The sequence below is a fragment of the Monodelphis domestica genome, chromosome 6, assembly GCF_027887165.1.
Source record: "Monodelphis domestica isolate mMonDom1 chromosome 6, mMonDom1.pri, whole genome shotgun sequence".
Taxonomy (NCBI): Eukaryota; Metazoa; Chordata; class Mammalia; order Didelphimorphia; family Didelphidae; genus Monodelphis; species Monodelphis domestica.
This window is the reverse complement of record NC_077232.1, coordinates 81206671-81218669: the sequence shown is the minus strand read 5'-3', so window position 1 is coordinate 81218669 and position 11999 is coordinate 81206671. Positions and strand designations below refer to the sequence as shown.

General features: G+C 40.7%; 1 protein-coding gene across 5 annotated transcripts in view; it reads right to left on the bottom strand.

Annotated features, from left to right (window-relative positions):
* Nucleotides 1–89: 89 nt before the first annotated feature.
* The window catches only part of SH3BP2 (SH3 domain binding protein 2), a 114113-nt gene continuing 102203 nt past the window's right edge, over nucleotides 90–11999 (bottom strand). For all 5 annotated transcript variants that reach the window (XM_056802329.1, XM_056802328.1, XM_007496831.3 and 2 more), the window contains 8 exons: nucleotides 10722–10810; nucleotides 9936–10004; nucleotides 8164–8755; nucleotides 5629–5737; nucleotides 4737–4792; nucleotides 3594–3672; nucleotides 2549–2608; nucleotides 90–1727 (listed from right to left, as the gene is read on the bottom strand). In XM_056802329.1, coding sequence (XP_056658307.1) covers nucleotides 1590–1727; nucleotides 2549–2608; nucleotides 3594–3672; nucleotides 4737–4792; nucleotides 5629–5737; nucleotides 8164–8755; nucleotides 9936–10004; nucleotides 10722–10810 — 1192 coding nt within the window. In that variant the 3' untranslated portion in view covers nucleotides 90–1589. The remainder of the gene's footprint in view (nucleotides 1728–2548; nucleotides 2609–3593; nucleotides 3673–4736; nucleotides 4793–5628; nucleotides 5738–8163; nucleotides 8756–9935; nucleotides 10005–10721; nucleotides 10811–11999) is intronic.

Genomic DNA, 11999 nt, shown 5'->3' with positions numbered 1-11999 from the left:
CAAGCTCCTATCCTTATTCAGTATGCAACAGAGTAGATTTCACAGCTTAGACTCACAACCTATTCCTGATAGAACTGGTCAATCCTGTGTAATCTGGAATGTTTCTAGTTCTGTTTTATTAGTTAACATCAGAGTCTCTCTTTAATAACAAGAGTCTCTCTTTAGCGTTCGCACAGGGGGAATATTAAAGGACATAAACATTCTATGCCAACTTAATTGTCCCCCAGAGTAAAAAGTGTCTGCTGCAATGCAAACCAGTTCTAATGTCTTGGCTTAGAGTTTCCTCCTTCTCTTGGCACCAAGTTCTCATTTGTTTTTAATCAGCCCACAACTGGAACAAAAGGATCAACGTCTCATTGGTTGCACAAGAACAAGTCTTTTGGTTGGTTTCCTGCTGATAAACACAAGCCCAAGAGACTAGGACAAAAGGTGGGCTCAATCTGGTATTTTGTGCAATAGATAACAGCTTCCTGATGACACATTGCAAGGTGGCAATTGAGGGATTGAGAGATGGGAGACCATTCTGCACGCCAGCCCAAGGAGAACTCAAGGAGTGCCACTAGAATCCTTGCCCATGATGGAAGCCTCATAACAATTTCCCTTTCAAATAGTCCATTCCCATGCTCATCCCTAGGAAGGGATCTTCCACCTCTCCATGGAGATTTCTCTGCTCTTGATGCTCCTTGTTTTTATCAGCATCCTCAGTCTATTTTGTTATTTTTATTCCTGGCCAGCAGGGAAAAGGAGGAGGGGGTGAAGGTGTGTATGTGAGGTCACTTTGAAATGTTTCTTGCTTGAAATGCAAGTGAATTTAATACAATTTTGCTTAAAACAATCCATTAATAATAGCTAGCATTTATAGAGTGCCTATTATGTGCCAGGCACTGTGCTAAGCGCTTTAAAATTATTATCACATTTGATCCTCACGACAACCTTGGGAGGTAGGTGCTATTATTATCCTCATTTTCCACATGAGGAAACAGAGGCAAACTGGTTAAAAGACTTGCCCAAGGTCATACAACTAGTGCATCAGGTAGATTTGAATTTAGGTCTTCTGGACTCAAGGTCCCTCTTTCAATCCACTGTACCACATAGCTGCCTTAAGTCATTAGCTCTGTAAGTCTACTAAGACTTCTCAAGCTGTCTCAGTAAGTCCAAGAGACACAGTAATCTGTGCCCTGATCCACAAAAATATCTCTGTTCACTTCTGTAGTGACCTTTTCCAATATTGTCATTCATTGCTTTCTCCAGTTTTGGCCATCAGGGAAGAAGTCCTTTAAGAACAACTTGATAAATGGGGTTGAGGATGTGCTTATTTATGATGGATGAATTCACTTTGGGGATTAGAGAGGAGAGGAAGTCATTGTAAGAGAGGTGGAGAGTGATCTGAATCCACTGGTCTCTGGGAGAGAATACACAGCAGAAGAATAACATGAGCTCAAAATAACATGCAGGAGAGATGAAATCAAGGATCCAGGTTGAGTAGGCAGGCAGCTATCACTGGAAGTCAAACCAACCATCCAAGTCTTTCTTTCCTTCTTCTGTGTCTAGGTTCGATTACTGCACCAAATCACTAAGTCAGTCAAGTGTCACCTGGGCCCCGAGTAGCCATAGGGATGCTGAAGAAGAAGGCTCTTGTGCCCAGGCAAGACATGGGTGTAGTAGTGCTCAACCAAGCTTCCAATGCTCACAAATAAGAGCTCTCCCTCAAGGTAAAATCGGGAGTCCTAGGGTAAGAACATAAAGACAAGGTTCATCTCTGAGATCCCAAACCTTTCCTTTCCCCTTTATTTGTTGACCCAGAGAACCATCTACAAGATTAGCCCTCTCATACACCCCAAAGTCTAGGGCTGAGTTAGAAAGCCACTGCCCCACCCCCTTAGATATGTCTTGAGACATAGATATGGTTGAAAGGGAACAAAGGAGAGAAAAGGAAGGTTAGGAAGAAGAAAGAGGGGGAAAATAATGTGGCAAAGAGGGAGTAGAAGAAAGGATATGAAATAGTGATGGGGGAATTGGAATCTTGCATCAAGTGAAAAGAGAAGATGGAAAAAAAGGAAGGAAATGGAGGGGAACAAGGCCAGGAGAAAGAAGAAAAACAAGGGAGAAGAAAGGAGAAGAGGAGGCAGAGAGGTCATCTTATTTTCTCTCCTCTCATTCTAAAAGCTACCTCAGTGCCTCCTCTGTAGTATTCAACTCTAGGGATTCCTTTCCTTGTTTCTAGTGGGATCCCAGACCCCCCTGTGTTTTTATTCTGGCTGGATTCAGGGAAGACCAGTGGCTCCCTTCTGCCTCAGGTACCTTAAGCTCTAAAATGGGGAGAGACTCCAAGGACACCTACTGGATCTAGGTGGACATAGTGGGTATTAAATGAGATACCACAGGTGGGATATAGCCCACTAGAGAGAGAATCCAAAACACAAATGATTCCTGCTTTCAGATCTTCTCCAAAATCCTCATAACAACTAGACCAACAACCCCTGATTAAAGCTTGGTCACAGGAAACAAGAAGCCTTGAAATCTCAAGGCTTGTGCAAACATCTCTCACCTTTTCAAAGATCCGGTAGTTTCTCACTTTATTAAAGCCTTCATCCCACACAACTAAAACCTGAATTTAAGAGAAGAAAAATGTCAGTTAACATGAGTCATAAAGAAATCAATTTGTCCAGTGGAGTTGGGGGCTTGTCAGAAGAGTGGGCCAGAAAAAATAGGGGAAAACGAAAAATGAGAGAAAGTGGATGATGATCTCCTGACATTAGTGGGAGGCATCATTAGAGGGTAAGGAGCACTAGTCCTGGGTTCTTCTGGTCCTGTCTCTGCTACTTTCCTTACTCTGTGTGACCTTGGATAGAACTACTAACAATTCTTATTTGTAGAGCATCCTTTGAGTTAGTGCCAGTATATTATCTCCAGTCTAAAAAATAAGGATGCTAAGGTTCTAGAAAATTTAGTGTCCCTTGCCATTTGAGTAGCAAATGCCTGAGGCACAATTAGAACTCAGGTGCCCAAGCTTCTTATTTGTTCGGGGAAGGGTTTGGATCTCTCTCTCCAGCTCTGACTTTCTGTGTTCTAGGATTTAAGGCTAGCAGAGAGACAAAGACTAAAGACTGAGGATCTTTGTCCCCTGTACCAATATATATGCTGCCAACTTTGTTCCTCGTTTTTCTACCCTCTAATGCCTGACTGGCAAGGACATTGAAAATATCTTTATAGAAAATAATTTTTGCATCTAGCTGGCAAATGAAAAACTTCATTGTCTTTTTACAAATATTATTATTGATGTTGGTAAGTGGTAAGAATATTCACACTATCTTTTCTATTATATTAACTGCTAAGTGCTTCAGTTTCTCCATCTGTAAACTGGGTACAGTACTACCTACACTACTTGCCTTTACAAGGGCACTGTGAGTAAAGGACTTTGCAAGGTTAAGGTGATCTATAAATGTATTAGACTAACTCCAGGAAGTCAGGGACTGTGCCTAATTTGCCTTTGTATCCTCCCCAAAGTCTAAGCATAGGACATGGCATGCACTTCATAAATGCTTATTGAATAAATGAATTTATTGAATTGACATTTGTCTGTGGAATGTTACCTTTCCTGTCTTCGAAGAATTCCTGATACAGTAGAGTCCATCTTGTGGCTGTCCCCTAGGATCAGTGGCTTTAAACAAGCTAAAACAGAAGATAATAACTGTAAAGTCTTCCTTGAGAAGTTCTAAATGTAACCTCCTTGCATTCAACTGGTAAAGTTGAGGAGACGATCTGTAAGCCCACCCCACTCCACCCCAGAACTACAGTTGGTATCTTACACTTTTCCTTTTTTCTCTTAGTTTTATTTTCAACCAGACATGTCTGCAGTTTAAGAAGACTGAGCTACACTATCTCAAATGTTATTTTAATATGGTTTTTTTAAATTTCCATAGCAATGGCATCATTATATTTCCCAATTTCAGTTTTAAAATTGCTTCTCACCAGGGTTTCCTGTGGAAACAAAGTACTTTATGGAGTCATCTGCTCTTCTTTTCAAAAAGAACAATCATAACACCCCAGAGAGGAGGGACCTTAGGGGTGACCTGGTCTGAACTCTACCTGAGCATTCACGGATCTCTTCTATCATAGCCATCCAAACACAGTTTAAAGAGTGCCAGATTTGAAACAGAGGATCTGAGTTCAATTTGTAGCTCTAGTACCCACTGTGACTTGAATGACCTTGAATAAGTTCATTAACCTTTCTGAGCTTCAGGCTCCTGGACTGTAAAAAGAGATCAGGCTTGATGGCCTCAAAAGTCTCTTCACAGTGGACTGACAGCCAGACCAAAGATAGGAGGTCCTGACTTCAAATTTGACCTCAGACACTCTAGCTGTTTGACCCTGGGCAAGTCACTTAACTCCTACTGCCTAGCCCCTACTGTTCTTCTGACTTGGAACCAATACAGACCACCGATTCTAAGACAGAAGGTAAGGGTTTTTTAAAAAGTCTCTTCTATATCTAAATCTATGATCCAACTATAGCCAACAAATGCTTATTTGGTCTCCCCAGTGAAGAAAAATTAACAAGGTCATCCAGTCAGTATGCAACTCTAATTCAGACAACTCTAATTGTTTGGAAATTCTTTCATATATTGATTCAAAATTGGCTTCTTTATAACCACCACCCATTTTTCCTATTTCTGCCCCAAAAGACAAGTGACCACATCGAGGACCTTTAAATATAAAGTAACTTGAATTAGACATACCTTTCCACTTCATAGGATTCCGTGGTGTTGACAAAGATGGAGTTAGGCAGTGGTACCTAGAAGAGCAAGAAAAGCAATTTTTATAGCACTTTAGTATGTGCACACATTTAAATACATCCACATGCTTCCTCCCTCTTGTGCTTGTATCTCATACCACTATCAGATAGAGATCTTCATTAGAAATCTTTCATGACTTTTCTCAAATTTGTATTTTCTGCAGTGCCTAGCACCATGCTCTACATGCAATAGAAAATTAATAACTTTGATAAATGCTTTCTTGAATGAATGCATGCTTATGGTAGATTTCTGAAACTCATGTTCAGTTAGTAAATGCTTTTTCTCTGGTTGCCCCTCCCTGCACCCATCATCCTTCAGTCTTATCCTATCCAGCACAGATGCTATCTCTTCCAGGAAATTTGTCCTGTTCTCTTTGGTAATGATCTCTCTCTCCTCAGAGTACCCATACTGCTTTTTGGGGTACCTTTCCTGCTCATATATTTTATATTATATTTATTTCCGTAGGTGTCTTATCTCTGCTATCATATGGAAAATTATTTTAGGGCAGAGATGATATCTCATTCATTTTTCTCTCCCCAGTGAGAAATACAGGGCTTTGCATTGGAGACTCTTTTAACAAATTATTTCTTTTTAATGTTTACTTTTTAAAATGTGAGTTCCAAATTTTCTATCAATTGTCTGCCACCCATTGAGAAGACAAGCAATATGGGATATCATTATACATGCAGTTATAGCATATGAAACTGTTGATAAATATTTGGACTAAATTGACCTAGCACCTGCCTGATGAAAGTGTCCTATTGTCTGAGCTGTTAGCCCCTACTTGTTTTTACTCTAGTCCAACTTCCCTCCCAGAAGTTATGAATTCATGTACCTTTTCATAGTCTTCATCTGAATCCTCACAGCTGCTATCAACCTTAGTTGAGAGTGAAGGTTTCTCAAAGGAAAAACTTCTGAAACTTTGCCCATCTGGTGGGGATCTCCTGGAAAAAAACAGCTAAACTGTGAACACTGCTGGTTACTGTAACTAACAGTTTCTCCAACAAATCTACTTGCTGAAAGGGTCTTTGGAGATTGTCTAGTTATATGTTGGTGAACCTATGGTACACTGGTACACTTACAGGTGTATGTGTGCTCCCTTTCCCCTCTTCATGCATACCTGAGGAGTTTTTTTTTTTTCTTATCACCTGTCCCTCTGCCTGGCAGCCCTTCCGTGGGCACTTCCTCCCTCCCCTGTCTGGGGTAAGGGGAGGGGGGGGGTTCACATACAGTTGTAGTTTGGGCACTCAGTCTCTAAAAGGTTCATCGTCACTGGAGTCAACCCTCCTCTCATTTGGAAACCCATCTAAGTTCATATAGTAATATCATGACAGAGGACACTAGACCCCAGATCTCTGTGTTCTTTGAAATAATCTTTGTAAAGTGCTTTGTAAAACTTAAAGAACTATACAAATTTAATCTATTATTACTGACAAAAGGGGGAATAAAAAAGAGATTTGCTTTTGAAAATTTGAATTCATGATCACTATTTTGACTATAATCAATCATCATGGTGCAATTTCAAAAAGTATAATGGTTGGGGGCAGGTTAGTGGCTCAGTGGATTGAGGTCTAGAGATGGGAAGTCCTGTGTTCAAATCTGATCTCAGACACTTTCTAGCTATGTAATTCTAGGTAAGTCACTGAACCTCCATTGCTTAACCTTTGCCTTGGAACCAATACCCAATATTGGTTCAAAGACAGAAGGTAAAAGTTTAAAATGTAAAAAAGTAAAATGGACATTGATTTTAGAGGCTGTAGATTCCTCTCTTTCCTCTTGTGCCTCTACTAGACTTCTATCTTCCCTCTACCAATTTAAGTAGCAATCCCTCTATGCTTTTTAATAGACAGTGTGGGTGAGTTGCTGGGGGTTGAGGGGGATGGGGAACTTGAACTCAGCTAGAAACCCAACTACGGGGGATAAAACAGGCATAGAACAACAGTGTGGTGAAGTGGAAAGAGCACTTAGAAGACCTGAGTTTAAATATAGCTTGCACTAGATAATCAGTAAGTTTTCTTCCAAATTTGAAATTCTGAATAAGGTTCCCTGGGAGCCCCAATTCAAATACCAACCACTGGGGGCCTCAGTTTTCTCTTTGGTACAAATGAGGAAGTTGAGAAAAAGATAGTCTTTAAGGCCACTGATTCTGTGTTTTGGGTTTGACTGACTGTCCACTTATTACTAGCTATGTAATCTTGGGCAAGTCTTTTTCATTTCCTGTACCTCAGTTTCCTCATCTGTAAAGATGAGAATGCTTGGATATTTGCCATAGTACTACTATAGGGATAGAGCCTTGTAAACCACAAATTTACTTTGTACTTCACAGATCTGTGATTTTTGTCAGATCGTTTTTATGATCACTTAGGCACATCATAGCCCTCTTCCATGACATTAGGAGGTGGTTTTCATGAATTGCTCTGGTAAAAATGGGACCTGGCAGAACTTGTACTCTTCTGGAAAATCCTTAAGCCATAAAGCCCTATGCAAACACGAGTCTTCATTATCTTCAGTTCAGTGGGCCTATGAGAGTTGCTAACCACCCTCTTGATTATGGTGACAGGGAACCATTACGCTTCCAGATGACTATCAACTAAATAGGGAGAGTCCATAAGCTCTGTTTATGGTAGATAAAAGTAATTTTTGGAGAGGCTGTGTTCATTAAATTAAGACAGTGATTAGTGCTATTCTTCCTCAGTACAGACTTGCGATTTCATCTATGTGGAAAATGTCTAGGATAGAAGCCCCTTCTGCCAATGCAGACTGTCTGCACATTGCCTGCAGCTTAAGAATCTCAAGCTGCTTGGCATATTGATATAGCCAATATGTGCCAATATGTGGCTTTCAGTCCACAACACCACAATGTCTACATACAAGCAAAAGGCATGATTATTACAGATGTTAATAATTTTCTGTATTTGTTCAATTAATTAATAACTAAGTTATTAAAAAATTCAATGATTCAAAATGCCAGTTAATTAATACTTCAATAAATTATGTCCAATAACTTAAAAAATTCAAGACCTAAGAAGTATATTCTAGAAAGTGTTTCTAGTAGGCTTCTGGATAATAGGTTTGACAGTTTTGAATTCTCCTGATTAGAAATTAAATAACAATCCTAACCCCCCCCAAAAAAAACTGCAATTATATCCATAGAGGCTAATAATTCCTAAAATTTAAGTTAGTCATGATTCTTTCGTCCCCCCCTCCCCCCATTGCAGACCACTGCAGAATTGAGGATGCTCAGAAAAAGATTTCCTACCGAAAACATCAGACCATATGCCTGAGATCACATCTCCAGTTTTGACTGAAGGGATAGATACATGTCTCTAGCAAAGGGCTAATCCCTCAATTCAGAGGTGCTTAGACTTACTGTAACTGGGGAAGTAGAGGTTTTTCGATTCTGGGCTTCAGTTCAGGCATGGGGAGTTTAGGCACCAGGGCTGGTGGTTTGGGCGTCACAGGGGGCACAAAGAGTCCAGGTTTGATAGTTTCTCTTGCAGGCTGTAATTCTCCTATCTTTATGAGTTTGGGTTTATTGGCTGGGATTGGAGGAGGTTCAGCCAGAGGTGATCCCTGAAGTGGTCCTCGAGGAGACAGGTGGATGGATTTTAACTTGTCACAGCTTTTGGAGGTATTCAGAAGGTGACCGAGAGACACGACCTCTGGAGAAGCTGGTTTCCTGAAGTTCAGCACAACAGGCACACCTCCCAGGGGTGGATCACTTTGTCTCCTACTGGGAGAGGGCGCTTTCAAATTAGGTTCTGGCCTCCGAGAAGAGACAATTTCTCTTTTCAGATCATCAGGATTGATTTCCGGCAAGCCTCTTTTTGGAGGTGGGGGAGGATGGAGGGGTCCGGGGCACTTGGTGGAAAAGGAATGCGACCTCTGAGTTTCTGAGTAGGCTGGTTTTCTTGGAGTGGGGATAGGAGGTGGGGGATAAGCTGGTGGGTGAATCATGATATCTGTAAGGCACAAAGCAGACACACTTTCAAAGAATGTAAAGGATTGTTCTTCTCAATGTGCTCTATTTGCTACAGTAAAAAGGGTACTGGATTAGGAAGGTCTGAATCCCAGCTTGGCTATGGCCTGTTGTGTGACCATGAGCCATCATTTTACTGCTCTGGGACTCAGTTCCTTCTTTTATAAAATGAGAAAATAGGAAGAGATGACCCATAAGATCCTTTCCAGATCTAAACCTATGATTTTATGAATTCAAAACATTTAAACCCTTCTCGAAGGGCATACATTCTCTTCCCAATGTTTTTTTCCTCCCTAACTCCTTGAAAGCAACAAAATTCATCTGACTCTAGAATTTGGAGGGTCCAAGTCTGCACTAAACACGTCCACAGGTGCCACTTCCAATTTTAACTTTTTTTAAATTGAGCATTTACTAGCAATATGATGCTATGTTAATCACTGAACACCGTTTCCTTGTTTAAAAAAAAAATAGGAATCCTAGATATCTACTTGCTACCCAGGGTTTTGTAAACTGCTGCTAACTACTGCTCAGCATCACTTTGGGGGGTCAGGTGGGAAGGTGTTTTACCTTGCTACTGGCGTACTGGATTCAGTGCTGAATCAGATGAAATGTAATTGAAGATTTTTAACAAAATAAATAAAAATACACTACAACACAGATGATTGGTTTCCTAAGTCTATAAGGATGTTTCTATTAGAGCCTGACGTCACTATCTTTAAGAACTTCCTAAATTCAGTTGGTGACATGAGATTCACACACATAAAACAATGGCAGATACTGAAAGATAATACATGTGAGTGTTGTGCCAAAGTACTTAGACTCATAGAGGGATGGAGAAAGCTTAGTGGACTTTAGAGATCCACAGAGAAAACGGAAGCCCAGAGGAGAAGAGACTTATCTGTAGATCACAGGATAATAGCATCTTACAGGTCATCTGTCCTAAATTTCCCATTTTATAGATGAGGACACTAAGACCCATGGTCTTGGGAAAGTTACCCAGGCAGAAGGAGAGCTAGGTCCAGGTCCCTGAACCTTGAATCCAGTACATTTTCTACTATACCACAAGTCACATACCATGCTTATTGTGTCCACATCACCCAATTCCCATTACAAGACTCCCAGGTCATTTAATATGTTTACAAAAGAACCAGGATGACGCTTACCTTCAACTTTCACTGAGTCTGGGGTATCTGGCTCCATGTAGGAGTCATCGTCATCATCGTGTTCATAGTCTGTTCATATGAGCATGAAGGGAAGAAAATTAAAAAAATATATATTCAGTACTAATTCTGTGCAAGGCTCCCATGCAAGATGCAAAGATAAGACAATAATAATCTGTCAAGAAATTCAGTTAAATGAAAGAGAAGCAACATGGATACAAATGAATATAATACAAATGAGGATAGTATAAGTGAATATGAGAAATATAAAGTGCTATGAGATCCGATGGAGGAAAACTCACTTCCTGAGACTCTAAGACCCAGGGCATGTTTCCTGGAAGAGGATGCTTTTCAGCTGGGCTCTAAAGGCTAAGGAGGATCCCAGGAGGTAAAGATAGGCAGAAGAGAAAAGGGCATTCTAAGCATATGGAACAGCCTAAGCAAAGGTGCAGAGAGAGCCAATCTTCATTTCTCTGAAGCACAGACTAAGCTTCATTTAGAAGCCAACAAGCTCATAGTAGGGTTTAACCTCAAATCAGTGCCTAGTAGGGCAATTCTCACACACACAATTGGAAAAGACATAAATGGGAATGGTCACTCATTCTTCTTCCTCTGTTGCCAGAGGACACAGGGGTCAATTCCTTTCATCTACTTCCAGGGAACGGGGTTAGAGGTCAAAACAATAAACTCTGAACATAGGAGGATTTCAGGGCATTCAGGAGAAGAGTATAGGAGAGTAAGAAAGAAGAAACTTCACAGATAGAGAAGGCAAACAGTGCTAAGACTCACCTTCATTGTCGGTGGGATACGGGGATAAACTGATATCGATGGGACGTTCCACAGAACCGTAGAAGCTATCTGTGTCAGAACTTGAGTCACTAAATGATAAATGCAGAAAAGAAAGAAAAGATTTAACACAAACCCATAAGTCAGTTTCCACCCCAAAAGAATTGACATGCCTAGACAAAGGAAAGTTTTGGATTGCAATATCCCTGACATTTGGCATATTATTTAGTTCAAAGAGCTCTGAATTAGATGTCAGACCTTCATCTGAGCCCTGACTAGTCTTATGTGATTTGGGGCAAGTTAATTCAAGCAACCACTAGTTTCCCCATCTGTGAAATGAAAGGTTTTAACTAAATGATCTTCAGTTCTAAATCCCATGACTGTATTAACCTGTGAATGCATTTGCTCTTTGACATCTTTCACATCATTGCTATATTATATTCTTAACACATCCCTCTGACCCTGTTGTCATTCCCTTGCTCAAAAGCCTTTGCTAGCTTCCCATGGTCTATAGAATAAAATCCAAACTGCTTATCAATACTCTTCAAAATTTGGTTCCTAGGGGGCCACTGAGTGGCACAGTGGATTGAGAGTCAGGCCTAGAGATGGGAGATCCTGGGTTCAAATCTGTCCTCAGACACTTCCCTAGCTGTGTGACCATGGGCAAGTCCCTTAACCTCCCACTGCATAGCCCTTTAACCACCCTTCTGCCTTGAAACCAATACACAGTATTGATTCTAAGATGGGAGGTAAGGGGTTAAAGCCCTCTCTATTTCTCTACATATCTTAGCCAAATGAGATTATTTAATCCTGCATGATCCCCTCCAATGCTTTGTACCATTCGCTATATCAAGTTGTTGAAATCTATTTCATCATTACAGACCTGGCTTAAATGCCCTCTCTTCCAGGAAGACTTAATGTATGTCTCCAAGAAGGAAATTATCTTTCTTCTCAAGATTCTCAGATCATGCTGCTTGGACTCTCACTTCCATCCCATATCATACTCTATTTTGGATATCGATTATCTGTGTCCTTATCTCATTTCCCCTAATAGATTGGGAGACCCCTGAGGAGGGGGCTGTGCTGTGTCTCACTCATCCCTGTTTCCCACTTAGAGCCCAGTACAGGATGTCACAAGTGCTGCTTTAATTCAGCTCAACCAATTGCAGGAGGTATATTCTAAGACCTACCATGGAGAGCTGAAATCATGGATATAAGTGAATACCTGCTGACCCTATAGATCTATCTATCCATCTCTATCTATCTATCCATCCATCTATC